Source organism: Phalacrocorax carbo, chromosome 3 (assembly GCF_963921805.1).
Source record: "Phalacrocorax carbo chromosome 3, bPhaCar2.1, whole genome shotgun sequence".
NCBI classification, from domain to species: Eukaryota; Metazoa; Chordata; class Aves; order Suliformes; family Phalacrocoracidae; genus Phalacrocorax; species Phalacrocorax carbo.
Window position 1 is genome coordinate 94,061,933 of NC_087515.1, and position 17,950 is coordinate 94,079,882.

Here is a 17,950-nt window from a genome sequence, read left to right on the forward strand (position 1 = left end):
GATCGTTGTAAAATCAAGATACACTGGAAATATCCAAACAAATCCCAACATTAGTCTGATGCTACCTAAAGCCAAGAACAAACAAGCAGGAAATGAACACTGGTATTTTGGTTTTTTGCGTGGATATTACAAAAAATAGTAATCATACACTTTTTTCTTTTTAAATGTTCATTACTTAGATAAAGCACATATGAATGTAACATTCAGAATTGTAACATAGAAAATGTAATGTGGGCAATCTGCTGTTCCAAGTACACTTACCAAAATACAATTTTATAATGAAGAAAGTCTCAAAATACACCTGTACAACAATTGGGATCCACAAAATATGATTTAATAGTATCACTCAAGATCACTTCATTGAAACCACTTTTATAATACTGTTTGAATAGTAATCTCTGGTCAAAGAGCGTTCTCCCCCTTTCCCTAGCCCGTCCCACTAAAGCAAGGGTGGAATTTTAATTGCAATGCATATCTTTTAAAACCCCAAATCTGAAGCAGTCCTATTAACTATTGCACTGCCTGCACTTAGATGCTGGGAGGATGGGAATCACCCTCTCCGAGGCCACGGTACATCGAGACACTTACCCATAGTATTGTTTGTAGCGCAAGCAGAATAATCTTGTACAGGGCAACTAAATAGGGTCAAAATATGAATTAATTATCTCACTACCAAATCATTCCCTATGTGTTACTTAAGCCTGTAACATTACAACTTTACTGAAAAAGAAAAAGTTAACCATTTTATCCTATAAATATTTTCTTTATTTTCTTTATTTGCTTTATGTTTAGAAGTTGCTATTTAAGTTCTATTAACAGAAATACATAACAAAAGCTCCCTAACAAGTGGAAAAAAATTACAAATGCTGAAAAAGTTGGCCTCATTAACATATGTACAGACTTGCTTACTTAATACACATCTTCGTGGGAATTAAATCATTTTATGACACACATTTATACAGGCATTAAACATTCCCAAGTAACTCTGAGCAGAGAATATGCCAAATCTTTAGTCTGGGCAGACAAAAAGGTGTATATTTCAGTTTTGATTGTGGAGCTAACATGCAACAGATACAACGTTCAGTCTGAGCTGCTGTTGATGAGTTGTTCTGTTTTTTCCTGCAAAGATCTTTCCATTGAACTTGGGTCCTTTTGTCCCTTCTTTTCCTTGTTTTGCTGTTCCTGCAGCTTCAGGATTATTTTTCGTATTTCTTCTCTTTTGGTTTTCATTCTTGGGCGTGGAAACCAGTCTGTTAAGTTCATTGGTAGCTCAAAACTCAGAATGGGATTCTGAAAAGAAAGGTCATTTGGATATTATAGTGAGGAGTAAAAGACTGGAGGGAACTGTAGTGGGGAAAAGTACATTCTTCCCCACCTCATTCCATCAGCATGAAAAAAAAATTTCTACAATTTCTGTGGTTTGTACATGTACAATTAAGGTAAAATCAATCAAGCTTCAGTATGTTACAGAGCAACATTCATCCAGATCACAGTTCTGGATATCAGAGTGCCCAAATAATCTATTCAGTTTGCTACATCTTTTAGACAAAGCATTTGACTGCATAAATGTGTAAGATTGTTCTAGTAAAAAAAAAAAGAGAGAGAAAATTATTGTGATGATATAGCACTTTTTTCTTTTTTTTTTTTTTAAAGGATGACTAGCATCAAAATCTAGAGCTGATTAGGAATCTGTTGCTAAATACTCCTGGTCTTATAAAATACCTTTAGGACCACAACCAACTAGGAAAGTCAGTTTTACATTTCACCCTAAAAAACAGGGCCTGTGAAAAGCCCCTGGCTACTACCAGCTCTTTTTATACTTACATTCTGTTTCCTTGCTAGAGGTCATTCATCCAAGAATTAAGAGCATGATTATTATGACACATTATCCATACTGTACAACAATTTCACCCTAACCAAACAAAAGTTTGTGGAATAGTGTTTTCTCTCCAAGAAGTTCCTCCCTTTGTGTCTTCTAGTATACATCATTAACAGGGTTATTTAAGAGTGAATTACATTCATCCACTGAGTTAACACTAGCGAGGCTACTTGGGAAAAAAACTAGACATGTTCTGCAGAGGAACATGTCAATGCCTAATGTTCCACTAGCGGCATTACTCCACATCCAAACTGAACATCAGCTAGACAATACGGCAATAAAAAAGCCCCCAATGCTGAAGCGACTTCGCCAATGAAGCTACTTAACACCAGCAGTAAGTAGATTTCATAAGAATGACGCTGAAGATGCAGAAAACCACAGGCAAAAACTGAACAGGTTTTACATGGTTTCAATTACAAAATAGGCCAGACCAAGGAATAAGAACATGAACAAAAACTAATTAGAGAGGTTACCAACAATAGAAAGATATTTCAAATTAATCTCAGCCCATCCTTAACTAGAGCTTTTGTCATTGTCGTTGTTCAGTTTGGGGAAGAAAAGCAGGGATATAGGTCAGAAGCCAGTTGTGGACGTCTTCCGCTGCCTCCCAGCTTCCTTATGGCTTCGCGGGTTCTTTGTTGTGAACTGACACGATCCACCAACTTCCCGCCCCGCCGCCAAACCCCCGGCTCCTACGTAGGGGCTTTTACGACGGCGGGCGGCGGCGGAGGGGGCGGCGGCGGCGGGGGAGCCCCGTCCGAGGCCGCCCCACCCCGCCCGCGCCCCGGCACCGCGGCGGGCGGCACCACGGCGGCCCCTGGCGGCGGCGGGAGGCGCGCCGGGCCCAGGCAGGCCGCACCGCCGGCCCCCCCAGACCGCTGTAGGGAAACCGGGGGTCACGCATTTGGCGGGTCAGAGCTGTCCCTCGCGGGGGGAAGGGCAAGGCTGAACAGGCACGGTGTGGAGGGAAGGCTGAGAACCGACTTGCTGTGATAGCTGACAGCTCAGCTCCCTATTACACTACCTACCCTGTCAAATGAGTCTTGGTTTTAAAAAATACACATCAGGATTTTAAGCCTTGTTATTAAAAGAAGATACTTCAAATAAATCCACAAAGAAGAAAAAGATGTGCCTGAATAGTCCACAAACACCAGGTTAAGAACCTCTCCCCACATATGCCCCATATTTTGTACAAAGTAGTGCAGCTACTACAGTTTGTACAGCGACTGTGCAGCTTTTCAAATACATTAGCAGCTGAAATTATTAGTTCAACAACTGTAAGACAGTCAAGTACCATGCAGCCAGTACAGGTTCTCCTTTCGCACCGGTGTTATGCCTGGTTTGCTCTCTGACGCATCTACGCGCCATCCCCATCGCCTGGCAGACAAAGCTACTGCCTACTGCAAGACCAGGCAGGAGGAAGGAGTCTGCCTGCTGTAATCCAGCAATCAATTTCCAAGAAGGAAGGGGCTAAGATTACTAAAGCTGAACTGTTTCTCACATCCCCCATGTACAAAACAGGAAGAACTCGAGGATGGTTCCAAGCTCTCAAGAACTCCAAAGTAAATCGAAAGCTTTGGGCTTTGATTCGCACGAGCGCACTACACTAAAGCCTTGCTGCTCTCACACGAAGTATGAACAAGGGGAGGGTGAAGGAAGGGAGAAAAAACCACCAGCTTTCTCAGGACAGGTGAGTTACAGGAGAGCTTGGGAACAGCGTTCTGAAGTACTATGGACTGTAAACAGAGTTAGTGTCCCATGCAGGCAGCATCTCCCTTGATCTCACTCATTCCTCCTCCTAACTCAGACCTGAAGGCGCTGATGCCGCTACTTGTGAAAGGAGCTGTAACTTGAGGACGAAAGACTGTTAAAATAAGATTTTAACAAATTTCTTCAATGGAATCAAGATCTGGCAGTTAGCTGTAATTATTCCACTTACATGTTTTAATGCAAGTTAAAAAACACCTAGCTGCATCATATTAATGAATTTATTCAGAGTTACATTTCTGAAGGAAAAAAGAACAAGCTTTTTGTTCCACATCTTTAGTTTACGTTTTGAACTCAGATTTGAACTCTGTTTCCTACTGGATAATTTTAAAGGGTATGCACTATAAGAACACAAAGGAAGACCCTAAGTATATTTTCTCAGGATTCTGTCAGAAAATTCCATGGCTTCCAATTTCTGATACATATGTGCAACTAATAATTATTTTTAAAATATCATTACGTAATGCATAAATTCGTTTATAATGCATAATCTAAAAAACAGCTATGAGAGCTACACTAGAGAGCCTTTTATTACTGTAACAATTTTAATAGCTCATATCTGATTGCTGCAGGAGACCCAAAAAAACAGTTACACAAACAGGTAAACATACCTCAAAAAAGCTCTCCACATACTGCAGTATGTAGACTCCACAATCACTGAAGTTGTTCTGCTGGGGCACTTTTGGGTTGGAACCTTTCATTACATCTTTGGAAAAGCTTCTTTTGTTGCCTTTCCTGACTTCCCATTCCACTTCTAAATATCTATGATAAAAGACCATGCAAATTAAAACTTTTCTTTTTCTTGCAGAATTTTGCCAAAACGACCCCAAAAGCCCAGATATGAAACTTACTCCCGTAGTGTTTTCACAACATTTGAGCGGGAAGGGCCTCTCAGTGAGTCCATAAGCAAAATACAAGGCCTAAGAGAGAACACAGTTTTAAAGTACACAGTATTTTACAGCAGTTTGGAAAACACAATGTTACCCAGCTAGCTAGCTATGAAATAATATGTGGGGTGTCCTTGAACAAAACTAGATCAGTACTATAAAGTTTTGCCAGCACTGCGATAATCCCCTAACCAGGATAGCTAAAGCAAAGTTATCTTTAGATTTAACCATACACTAAGTACTGAGAACTCCGTAATGCACTTAGAAAATGCAGTACTGCCAGATGGGAAGCATTTGTTACAGGCAAAACCTAGGTGCCTAAAACCCCGTCAGGTGTCTAGTGCTCTTTTAGACACACAAGGCATCTGGGACACTGGCAAGAGACTGTAGCGTAAGTCACAGAAGCCGTCAACATCCTTCTGGAGTAGCAGCTAGAGGACAGATGGGGCAGCCCACAGCACCTAGGAAGACACTAGATATGCATGTTCTAGAAGGGATCCCAACCAGATCCCAACCAATCTACCTGGCAGTTACCCACACAACACACACGGACTCTATCTGATAGACTGTAGAAAAATAAGGTATCCATAAACAAATATTTTCTAGAGAACCAAGTCTGCCTGAACCCTCTGTTGCACACTACAGCTGCTTACATCATATCACTTGGTCTAGAGGATACTTACTACCTTTGCAGTAGCTATAAATGTAACAACCGTATCAGCTGCCTTATATGCAACAGCTGGATTTATAGATCCAAGCTAACTCATACCAGCAGAGTTCAGAATCTCAGCATTATATGTAAGATGTATTTTGAGGTATAAATAGGATGCAAATGACTTTTCACAAAGCTCTTTCTCTTTTCTAACAGTAACACATGTGCACTCAGACAAGGTGTCCTTTATAGAAACTGCAAACTAGTAAATTCAGACAAAACGTCTGCATGCATTTATGCATCGGTTTGTTTGCATTTATGAATTATTTTACATGTACGCAATTTATTGAGGCATAAGCATATAATCACTTGAATGATATTTGCTTTTACTTTTTTTAATTTTTGATAAAAGTTATTTATGTAAGCAATGCTCTTAAAAAATGCACAATCCATTTTCATATATAAGTAATTTAAAAATATGCTAACTGTAAAGTATTAAAGTGCCCTTAATGACTTTTGATACTTAAGTGTCAAAGACCTTATGAAATTTCATGTTTGGATTAAAATAATGTCTGGTGTAAAGTATTACGTACAGATAATCCATCACCAGAATGGGACAAATTTAGCCAAGCTATAATCAGAAGCTCATAAATATGCTTAAAACTCACAGACAGATTTTTATCCCTTCATGAAAATGTATTAAGAACAAGCCATACACATTCCATATCCTGTACAAATATATAATTTTGTCCTGCACCATAAGAATGTATTGTGAAAGCTTTCACCTTTCTAGTAGCCAGTATGTTCAAAGAAGGAAATATAAAAATGGATAAATAAATTGTGAAAAAATACAAATGAAATTGTGAAGACAGCAATACTAGTAACAGTATTTCTAGATTTGGAATTGTGCATTTCTGTCACACCAAAATGCAAGCAACTGCAGTCAATTATTAATGAAGAATTTCTGAGTTTCAAACATAAAAAATAAATTTTAAGAGTTTTAAAATCCAAAACAGGTTAAAAAGTAAACAAAAAAAGGTAACTGAACTTAGTAGTATTGTGGAACATTCTTCTTAGAGAAAAAAGAATAATACCAAGAACAAAAAGAGACAATAAAGAGAAACAGCTAGAATGCATTTAGGCAAGAAATGGGGGCAGTCAAAAATTATTCCCATTTTTCCTGTACTAATTTGAGTGGTGACAAAGGTTTTCTTTAGTATTAAGTTAATTATCTTCATTTAAAGACATTGTTTTTATTTCTTTTAAATATAGAAGGACACATTTAAACATGCTTCTGCACCTTCTTTTGGTAGGAATCTGAGTGCAAGAAACCGAGGAACAGCCTTATTTGAAGAAACAATCTTCAATTGCCTGAAGCAGCACACAGGCTTAATAGAAACCCAAAAAGCTATTATTTCGCTCATAGCTTTATTCATTAAGTTTTCTGCTCACTGAAGATGATGATAGTACAAAGTATATCAAATTTTCTCTCAAATGCTGATTTCATGCTGATAAAAGTGTTTGTATGACCATTTCCTTTAATTACTGTCTTTTAAATTTTATAAACTTGTATGAAATTTCTTTTTTAACTGTTTTAATACTTACTGTTTGCAGATAGTAGGCTTCAGGTGCCATTGTCCCATTTCTGAATTACAGTTATCATCTACAAGGCCGCCATCGTCACTACTGTCTTCCTACAGAAGCAACATGTTTATAGGTGTTTAAAAGCTAATATTGTGTTTCAAACAGATGCAAAAGAAGTTATTCCTATACTTACCATTTTTATTCAAGACCAATAACATAAGTGTAATAAAGAAACTTTAATCTGAAACAATTCATTGCTTGTAAAGTTTGCATTACCAACTTTCAGTCACAGCGTTTCTCAAATCCATGCTGGAACAACACGCAGCGAACGGTACTAGTTGTTTAATGACTGCTGAAACTATAAAAAGCTGCAACTGACATTTTCAAAGCATTGCAGGCTTAAAAGATGTGCATCTCCAGTATTTGATTATAATCTAAATTATTAATCCTTTCCTTGCTAATGATTACTAGAAACTTGCTTGGTGGTTTCATGTATGTTGTCTTCTAAATTAAATACGACAAAATCTGCAATGAACTCAGAAGTAAAATTTGATCTTTGCTCCAGAATGCACCAACTTGGTTCTTAGGGCAAGGGAAAATAAAACCACCATGATATTCTATATCACAGGTTGCAAAACCAGCCATGCTACAAACCTGGGAATATCCTTTGACCTTTCCATTTCAGTATTGATTGCTATGAAGGACATGGAAGTTTTATGAAGAAAACCACTAAAGTTCTTTTATCTACAAGTAACCCAATGAGCCATGGTTTCTTACCCTTCTACTCAGTTCACTATTACTACCACAGATCATTGTGTTATAGGGAAAGAGATGCTTTCCAAGAATGGGAACTTCCACATCTATGTGATTTGTGAAATTTTTGCTGAGAACTATGTACACTTCACTGACACGCAGGATCCTATGACCGAAATCCTCACGCTATGCCATGAAGATGCTATTGTATTAGAAACCACTGCCTAGTTCCTAGTACACTTGTTTCTGTTGCAGCCTCAACTCCATTTTTGGCAGACGTGAAGGTGCACTAAGCCTGTCATGCTCTACCATTTCTAGACTTGCTTTGTGCATTTGAGAAGGTATCAGTGCCAGGTTCAGCCTGAGTTAAGTTCTAAGCTATGCTGCAACCAGAGAACTTGGCATCTTTTTCTCCTGTCAGGGAACACATCTGGCCATGTGCTTTCTTCCCTGCCTTCAGGCCATGTATTTCAGACTGGAAGCACTCTACTAGTCATTCTCCATCTTCAGGGAACACTTAACTGCTACAAAATAGACTGAAAGGCGCTTCCATCAGGCGAGAATCACAGAATGTTTGGGTAAGTGCCACAACAGGAGAGGTGGGTTGAGGCTGTACGAAAAGCATAGTTAGGATTCAACACAGAGTGGAGCTTTTATATGTGTGCACGTATATACATACTATTTGGAAGCGATTACAAATAGCTGCAGACTTTGGATAAAAATTGTTTGTCCTGGACTCAAAGGTGAAAAACAGGTATTTCCTAGACTGTATATTTAATAGCCTCCGATTCTTTATTTTGGACAACTTGCAGTCACACACCTGGAACATGAACAGGAAGGCCAATTAGGAAGAGTAAATGTGTAACTTCTAGCTTGCTCACATTGAACTTACACTGTAGAAGCAACAGGACTATGGAATAATGCCCTCATACCCCGTAGCGAGTCAGTAAAGGACATTTTAATGACCAGTCTTTCCACAGCTCTAAATCTAAACATCTTCCAATTTGAACAAGAACACTGCTTGATTATAAATCCATGTTGTTTAAATTTGATTAGAAGCACCAGTGAAACAAAACAGCAAAGTAGCACCTACTTATAAATGTGTCTGTTTATGTCCAGGAAATGGACCTGAAAGAAGAGTAACTTGTTCTTGGGTCTGGTAGATTAACATGGAGGTAGGGGAGATGAAAGAAAGGTGTTGACTTTCAGAGCTTCCACTAAAATCATTGTGTAATATTGTCACTATGCAGAAGACTCTCAAAATTAAGTGCAGGTTCAGTACAGCAGTTTTCTATTAAACAGTTTAATGAACAAATGTACAATCCTCTCCTGTCAGCTAATCTGCAAATTTTTGTAGGTAACCAGTGCTTTGGATTTGACACTTGTAAAGATAACTAGCTGTAGACAATGCACAATTAAAATGCGTATACGGCCTTTAAGCTTCCCATTCAAAATACAACACAACCGTTCACATTTCCCAAATAAAATTGCTAAATTCTTTACCTGGTTATCTTGGTCTTCAGAAAAATCTATAAGCTCATCTTCGTTTAGTTTACTGCCATCAGCTGAGTCTTCACTATAGTTTAGCCTGATTTTGTGCAATCCATCTGTATCAATCACAGACAGTAGTATATTTAAACATCAAATACTACGTCATCGCTGAAGACCAAACTTATTTTACATACCTCAGATTTGATCAGCACTGCTCACAATAACTGATACAGCTTACATAGTATTTTATTCATGCATATGAAGAAAAGTGAAAAGTTCTAAGTAACACAGCAGAAACTGTTCCTTATTCTGTGAAACTCCTAAAAAAATTCTAAAAGACCTAGACTAAAACCCACCATGAAATTACCCCGTAGTTCCATGAAGTCTTTACAATAGTATAAATTGGTACCGCTACCAAAAGGGGCAAACTCATTTGGTCCCTAATATAACTGCTTATTCCCATCCCTAGCTGGTTCCTTCCGTGACACCAAATACATCCACACACAGAGGACCAAACTGAGAAAGTCAGTCACAAGCTCACTATTTTTTAATAATCAGTTGAATCAGTTCCTTGATCAGATTTGCTGCACAGTTATATAAAGACTTGTGCTGATAAAAGGGAAAAGGCAGCTTGGGAACAAGGTAGGGAGGGCAGAATGCAGGATCAGCTCTCCTGGGAGCAGCAGCTTAGAAATGCTTGTGAAACCTCACTGTTTGCTACATATAAAGACTATTTGTAAATTCACTCCCTACCCCCTCTACATATTTAGCCACTTGGGAAACAGCATCAGAAGAAATAAAAAAAAAATGAATGTTATAGCTACACCCGTGAAAGAAGCGGATACAGACAGCTACAGGCTCACTAGTCTTACTATACCATCACACAAAACTTCAGAACAGATTTTGAGGGGAGAAATAATAAAGTATTTGGAAATAAGTGAAAAATGTACAACTCATCCTAGCAAAACCTGAACTCTTCGTAAGAAAACTTTTCCTAAAAAAGGGCTAGGTAATATATCAAAGCAATCACAAAAATAAAAGTGTTGGTTATGGTGTTGCTGGAGGGCATATTACTTAATAAAGAAAACGAGGTTTTCTATAAGAACAGTAAACAGGGCAATGAACTATCTAACAGAAAAAATTGATAAGACCTGCATTTGAGAATACTTCAACAGAAAAGCTGAAGTAACACTTTGGAAAGAGGTTACCAGTGGAGTTCCATGGGGACAAACTTGGGAATTAGTCTTACTTGGTATTTTTGAAAAGACCATAGCACAAGAAGTAGGCCATATACTAATGTGACTTATCGCTGAGATTCCTAAAAAAATAAAAATTGGTATCTGGAAGAATCACATCTCATACAAGAATTGAACAATTAAAAGGGGATTAGTAGAATAATAATATTATTATTAATAATAAAAAATATTTTGGATGATTTCCTCAAAGTTATTTAGGTATCAACTCCTACTGATTTACAAGTCCAACACCAGGATTTAGTCTGAGTTTAGGGTCCCACGTATGGTGGGCATCCAGGGTCTCAAAATGTTAAGTGGAGACCATAATGAGAGCAGCTGAACAGCTGCTCTATGTCTGCTTTAGGGTAAGAAGAGGAGGTCTCTTGGTTTCATTGACTATACTATCAAAGAGGCAGCTGCTGTCTTTTGATATCTTAGGCTACCCAGGACGTATGTATGGATTTGGCAGAGTCAAGAGTCAAGACCCACACCCTTCTGGAGCAACAGCTGAAGGCTGGGCAGAACCCCATCTTCCATCTGGTTGAAATAGAAGTTTAGATACACAGTGCACCTAAATTTACCTGCCTAAACATATGCTTAATGTCAATCTCAAATTGAGTCTCACCCTTAAACCAGGACTGTGACCCATAAAAACGTATGCATTAATGAAAGGGTGCATCATCTGCAATAGCTGAGCAAGAGTCTGAGTGTTTTACTCAGCAGCAGAATGACCATCAGCCACCAATATAATGCAGCCATAAAAAAAAAGAAATTTAATGCTAGCAAAAATATGTCATAAACTACGTTCTAACTAATTACAGCCAAGTAACAGTAGCAGCATCCAAGACACATGAGACCATATCATAGAGCAGCAATATCATACACAGTAACGACCACACATAAAAGGAAAAAATCAATTCAAACGAGAGCAGATCTACACCACAACCCCCCAAGACCTCTAGGAGAAGTGACAATGTTATCACAAATAAATTTAGATTAGAAAGTAGGAGAGTGTTTATACCTACAAAGGTATTAACGTTATAATGGCCTGCAGTATACAAATTAGACCATATGATTGATAATCGTTTCAGATCTTGCACTATAAGCTATGCAATTACTTACTGCATAAATTATGTCAGTAGGCATACTACTGGTGACTACAGTAAAAGTTTTTGCATGACAAGATGTTTTTTACTCAAGGGGATCCAAACCTTGCAGTGAGCAGAGAAAACAATCATTTCCTTCATCTGCCTTTAAAAGTATGTCAGCTCCTTTGTTCACTTTGGTACAAACGCTGTTCCAGATCACTGAAATCAGCCTCCAAAGCAGCAATGCATGGAGAAAGCCTCTCTAAGTGTAGCATGGAGGGCATGTGAGAGAAATTTTTTTGTTGTTATTATTTTATTCTCAGTCTTTTTACATACCTTCTATCAAGACATTAGATAACTTGATGATGTTAAAGCAAAACCTGAAATGCTAGAAGACACTGCAATTAAGGCTGCTCACACAATCTTAATTCAGCTCCCCCATGCTCATACATTATGAGGATCCATGGTCAACTATTATTCTTTCCTTAACAATTACAGTCTTAAGTGTTGCAAAGTGATATCTGCAAAATGATTTTGTGTGAAAAGAGGTCACTCAAATGCAAAAATTAATTTGATTTAGGAAAACAGTGTTTTATCTCCAGCCGCATGCCATGGGAGTTATGTCAACAGCCACAAAAACATTTTATATGCAATGGCTATAAATTACTGATATCCCAAGCACTCAAACTTCAGCCACATACTAAATTTTCAAAGTATGAAGTTTACACAACTGCAAAAGTAGGAACAGATGTGAAACATCCAAATTTCTCATTAAAATAAGCATATTTTTACAATTACATACCCATAGATTGGCTAGCAGTTGTGAATTCACCCTGTATACCATTTTCATCTGGAGTCCTATGGTCAAGTTTATGGCATACTGATTCCACAGTGTTAGGTTCTTCCACATCACTGTCTATTTGATTTAGTTTTCTGAAAGCAGTTTTTCCCCTGCAAGGACTTCTTCTACAACATGAGGACTCACTGTCCTCTGTTTCAGTGTTTGGGTCAATTAAAGCTGTATTATACTTTTTGGTCAATGTCTTCTTTGCTGTGGATTTGGAAGGCGAGTTTTGTGCATCTAACTCATTTGGCAAAGGAGATGGTGTGTTGCTCTCCCCATCTGAAGAGGCAGATTTTATCTGTGTTGTAGCATTTTCATGATAGTGGGGATTTGGTTCGTATCTGGGTTTTTCTAAACCAGGAAAACAGATGACAGCCAGAAACCAGTGGGCACTGCAAAGGAAAAAATACATTAAAAACTGGCAGTTACATTAATGTTCATGGTTAAACCTTGAATTAATAAAAAGCAAACAAAACACTGAGTGCATGCGAACACACAAAAAACCAGACCCTGTCCCCCAGAGTTATCAAAGATAGATTGTAATAGCTGTTCACTTTTCTAAGCAGGTTTTACTCAAGCTTTCACAGTCTCCTCTAAAGGTAAGATCAGTCCATGCAAGTAGTCACCAACAAATTCATTAATATGATGCAGTTAGTTGAAAACAGGCCCTGTCTAAACATTTATTTCAATTTTCTCAAACTTTATACATTCTTTCCCTTCTGGGGATCTCTTGGGGAAGAACTGGAAGAACTAAAGCTTATTTCTTTTTTAACATTTTCTTTATCACTGCATTAATTAGAGATTGGTAGAGTTCATGTTTTATGGCTGTATAAAGGTTTCTAGTATTTCAGAATTAGCAACACAAGTAGTCAGATCTAAGAGTATAGCTGAATTGCCCATATTGTTCCACCTATGAGATCTTCCAATTGTATATGACACTTCACATTTTGAAATAAATCTTGTCAACAGTGAATTAAAAATGGAGAGAAAAGAGTGTTTGTAACGCCACCACCAAGACTCTGTTGTCCTCCTCACTCTTCACAGAACTGACATTCTAACCCTTTCAGGATCAAAAATAGTTATATCCCACAACACAAAATAAATTTGGCCCCAGTTTCCTCCTTATCTCCTTGCCTCTTCAGACTTCACTGACTTGCCACTCAATCAGAAATGGAGCAGCAGCAAATTCAGGCATTGAGGCATTGCAAGTAGATATTGACTGACCTGATTTAGAAATATTCTGAAGGTTCTCTGATTCCCTACAGCAAACAACAAAACAGAACCTAGCTATGTATTATACAGGTGAAGCCACATTTCGATGTGTTTTAGAAGAAAGAAAAAGCGATAGCTAAAAATGCATGTCTGATATATTAAAAATTAATCAGATGATTATGAAGCCTAAATTCCATCAAAACTCAATGGCAGTTAAAGCAAGTGGCCTTTGAAAGCAGCATGTGAAGTATGGAGGCATTCTGTCTTAAGTGATTCACCACACCTAGTAAATGAATATATTACATATTGCCAAACCCTGGAATTTTTGTGCTCTATTAATATAGGCTTTATGTACCAATTATGTAAAGAGGCTAGCATATTAACCTGGATCTAAAAGAAAATAGCTTGTAACTTTTAAAAGAACAACCTATTTCCATTGGAGACTTGAACAAAAAGGACTGTTCTGCCAAAGGACACTGGTGCAGTCATGGTTAAATCAGCCATATTGTTCTGAGGTTAATTCTTCCCTAGATTCTTCCTGCCCACCTCCAGCTACTGCAGTTTGACAACTTGTTTCTAGAATGTACTCTTAAGCCAGATGCCAGAATAAATAGCTGTGTCCTAAAAGAAAAAATAAAAGCATCATTCTAGGCAACACAGGAGAAGTGTTTTCAGGAGCAACCACTAGCAGCATTCCCATAACACAAGAGAAGCTCTCAAGTTTTATCAAGTCCTAGAATAACTTGTTCCACATACTATTTAATTCAAGACAAAGAAGCAAAAGAAACTCTGAGATTGGTTCTCAATGAGACTAATTTTGTCACAGATTAAGGTTTGAGACCTTTTATAAATAACAATGAATGCAGATCTTTCACTGGAACCGAAGAAACTCTTCCATACCTTTCATCTGCTGTTGTATCACATACAGAAAGATCTGTTTACAAGGACCAGTTACCAGCATGAAGCCACATGGCAAATTCCTGAAAAACACCTCCAGTGCTGCAATGAGTCAAGCTGCAAACACTGGGAGAGCCTAGACAACTCAAGGCTGTACCTAAGATCATAGTCTATGAAGGCAAGGAATAAACTGATGGAAGAGAAGTGGATGATATAAGCCTTACTACGCTATATTAGGTTGGGCATACAGATGATCAGCCAAAGGCATGTTGAAAAAATTCTGAAAACCAGGTTCTCCAAAAACCACACAGAATGGCACGTACTGTGCTCTGTATGCACCACAGGCATTAACTGTCTCTCCCTCCTCACCAGTGATTCTCTGTCCTACCATTTTCACTAATCCCTTGAAGTTATGAGGCAATGCCGCAATTACAAAAACCCAACCTAGACAGCTAAACACCAAGTATTTGGAAGTTATATTCTGCTGAACATATATCATCTCCATTCTTGTCAACACAAAGTGTGACAGTCCTCATTTTGCAAGTGAGGAACAGGAGGGTGGGAAATTACATAACAGAAAAGAAGTCACAGAAGGGAGTTTCTGAAAAAGCTGTAACTTACTACAGATGTTAGATCCCAGCCCACCACCTTCATAAGACCTGCATATCTGAAAGACTTACGGGAGATTAAGAAGTCAACTAACAGACAAATCAGCACCACAAATATAGAAAATATTTTTTTGACTGAAAAAAGTTAAGACAACTGCAGTTCTCCGCTCTTGACCCATTTTGAAACACAAGAATATATGGAAAAGAGCAGTCAAATAATAGCAGGTAAAACCTGCTATTCCTCTGTGTCATGGCAATATGAGGAAGGAGACACTTAGCAATAATAACAGCTCTGCTACTAGGATAGAGGCCTAGAAGCCTTCACACTTGCTGGTTTTTGTGTTCTTTCCCACGTATCTCCCCAACCTCCTCCATGTCCTGCAATACCAATTACCAATTAATGGGAGTATTTAACTTTCAAGTCACTGATTCTTTCCTAAATATGTTAGCATCTCCCCTCAAAAAGCTTTTTGTTCCTCAAAACTGAGGGTTGGGCTTTGGGGGATGGGGGAAGTGACATGTTTGAGGGGAGACAGAATAGCAAGGTGCATCCAAGAAAAATACTAGCAGCTAACAACAATAAATTACCACAAAAATACTAGCAGCTAACAACAATAAATTAAAACTAGAAATACAGAATATCTAACTTACGGTTTCCTTGCCAGAAGGCAGGTCAAAACCAATAAAACACAAATCTGCTCCCCCTGCCTACCCCATCAAACCACCGCTTTCTCATCTCCCTGGATACTTTGCTTTTTTTTTCTGCTTTGCAATATTCTTACTGTACATATCAGGAAAGCCCTTTTGCAAACCAATGTCCTACTATCACCACTTACCAAGTTTCAGTTCACAGTGAAGGACAGTTCCAAAAAGTGTGAACAGGATAATTTGCAGATGAAAGATGCACACCAAGAGTACACTTTCATGCTCTAATCGCTACTGGATGAGTCCATGAGACCAAGCTAGTCCAAAGCAAAATCTCCAACCCACACATGGTGTGACCATCATGCCTTCAGTTCAAACTATTTTGTTCTGCAAATTCACTCCTACTGAGCTGCGCTACTTGCTAAAGCAGATGTTGCTTTCGTCGCTTAACAGTAAATGAACAAGACAGTGAAAACTACTATGTGCTAAGTTACTAGCAATGTAACTAATTCTTGTAAAACCACAGAATATTTATTTTTGTTCTCAGGTGACTTCTAAGTCATGCTGTCTGGTATGTGCAGCATGATCAGTCTCATTTCTCCTATGCATAGCCAACGTGGATGTGTGAATGATAGGAGAGAGGGTGGTGAGAAGTAAAATATATAACAAGCTCTAAGGCAACTAAAAGTTAAATGACAGACACTTCAGAGTTTCAATACTTAAAGCTTCGGAGGAGAGGGATGACAAGGATGAAGTCTGCAGTAGACAGGAGGCATATCTTACACCTGAGTCATTTTCATCACCTAAGCACTGGCTGTCTTCCCATGGCTGTACAGATGTCGTAGTATCTCAAAATCTGAAGTCAGTGCTTGTGAACAGCTTTCTCAGGGATTTACTTATGACTTCATAACAAAGACAGATCTATGGTCAGTTACCTCAAAACTGCCTCTCTACAGCTAGCCTCAGAATTCAGCTGCAGGGGAGGTGGGAAAAGAGAAGATTCAGAAATTCTCCTCTCACTGCACAATGGCATGGTATCTAGATAAATTTCTTTCGGGAGCTTTTAATTTAAAAGCAAAACAAAAAAAAACCCCTATTCTTAATTTTCAAAAGATCAGTTAGGTATGCCTATGATGTCAGTTACAAATCTCCTGTCTCTCTGTCCTTACTTTATGCTTTTATTGTGTATTTTTAAAATGCAGTAGTTTAACTTTCCTGAACATTTTGGCTTAAGGACTGCTTAGATTCTTTTTGCGAAATGTAAAAATGTGTTTGTGACAACTTGCTCTGATCTTAAGGAATGCAAGCATCATAAGAAGTCCTTAACAACCATTAGAATGCTACCAGTCTGCTTCCTGACCCAAAAAAAATACCAGGACAAAAGGATATAAAGGAAAAGCATAACGATCCCAATACAGGGCAGTAGAGATTTTCAGTTGCATTTTGGTCCGATATAGGTTTATTGTAACTAAAGGATGATCTCATCTATACCAAAGAGATCTCATTAAAAGAAAAAAGTAAGGACTAAAAAAGGTAAGTCCAAAAGTTATCATCAACAACAGCTTAGAAAAAAGAACTCCAGAGAACAGGTAATGCCTAAAAAAAGGACTCAGAAAAGTTCATTTTTGCTCAGTCTTTATATTATCTGATACTACTTATACTACAAGAGTGCACATAAAGGTCTTATATTACTATTCGGTTTTCATCTCCTGGAAAAAGATGTTTATTCTCTTAATTTTTAACTTCTATTCACGCTATAAAATAACTTCAAATTTTAGAATTATGAAGCTTAAGCCTTTACCAAATGTGATAAAAAGGTATGTTTACTTACGCTTCATTAAGGGGAACAAAAATGAAATCTTTCTCAAAAATGTCAACATGCCGTGTCCATGTTTTTACTCGCCCATGTCGTTTTTGTTGTATTCTACAAGAAGAAACCAACACATTATTTGCAGGGAAGCTTATTTTAATTGAAAGACTACTTCTCCAGATATTTTCACCTTAACAGCTTAAGATTTTCAAGGCAAATTCTACATTTGTTATAGGTCTGGATGCCTCCTAGAGGTCTGTTGGTATAATATTGTCTGTAAGGATTTTATCTCTGTAAAGCATCTGTTCTTGTAGTCTTCACTGTACTTAGCTCTTAATAAAACTGACTTATCGACAGACTTACGAAAGGTTTGAAGTTTCATTAATACTTCTTCTTTCTCTTTGATTAAGGCGTTTATAGAAGAATGAACTGAACACATGTATTCTATCAGCATCTTCTTTTTTCAGTTTTTCAAGTACCAAATACCTAAATAGTTAAAAAAAATATGAAAAATTCATCACCAGAGTAAAAAGGACTGCCAACAGTGCTACCTCCCCATCAAACTGTTGCAGCCTTTCACAAAATAGCTGTAAGAATA

The 17,950-nt window shown here is 37.9% G+C and overlaps 1 protein-coding gene across 7 annotated transcripts in view; it reads right to left on the bottom strand.

The window, feature by feature from the left end:
- Window positions 1-209: 209 nt before the first annotated feature.
- SENP6 (SUMO specific peptidase 6) overlaps window positions 210-17,950 on the bottom strand; it is a 94,700-nt gene continuing 76,959 nt past the window's right edge. For 5 of the 7 annotated variants that reach the window (XM_064447780.1, XM_064447783.1, XM_064447782.1 and 2 more), the window contains 9 exons: window positions 17,716-17,838; window positions 17,374-17,466; window positions 12,139-12,572; window positions 9,026-9,129; window positions 8,202-8,342; window positions 6,791-6,879; window positions 4,498-4,566; window positions 4,258-4,408; window positions 210-1,290 (listed from right to left, as the gene is read on the bottom strand). In XM_064447780.1, the coding sequence (XP_064303850.1) occupies window positions 1,081-1,290; window positions 4,258-4,408; window positions 4,498-4,566; window positions 6,791-6,879; window positions 8,202-8,342; window positions 9,026-9,129; window positions 12,139-12,572; window positions 17,374-17,466; window positions 17,716-17,838 (1,414 nt within the window). In that variant the 3' untranslated portion in view covers window positions 210-1,080. The remainder of the gene's footprint in view (window positions 1,291-4,257; window positions 4,409-4,497; window positions 4,567-6,790; window positions 6,880-8,201; window positions 8,343-9,025; window positions 9,130-12,138; window positions 12,573-17,373; window positions 17,467-17,715; window positions 17,839-17,950) is intronic. The other 2 variants (XM_064447785.1, XM_064447784.1) reach the window with 1 other exon arrangement.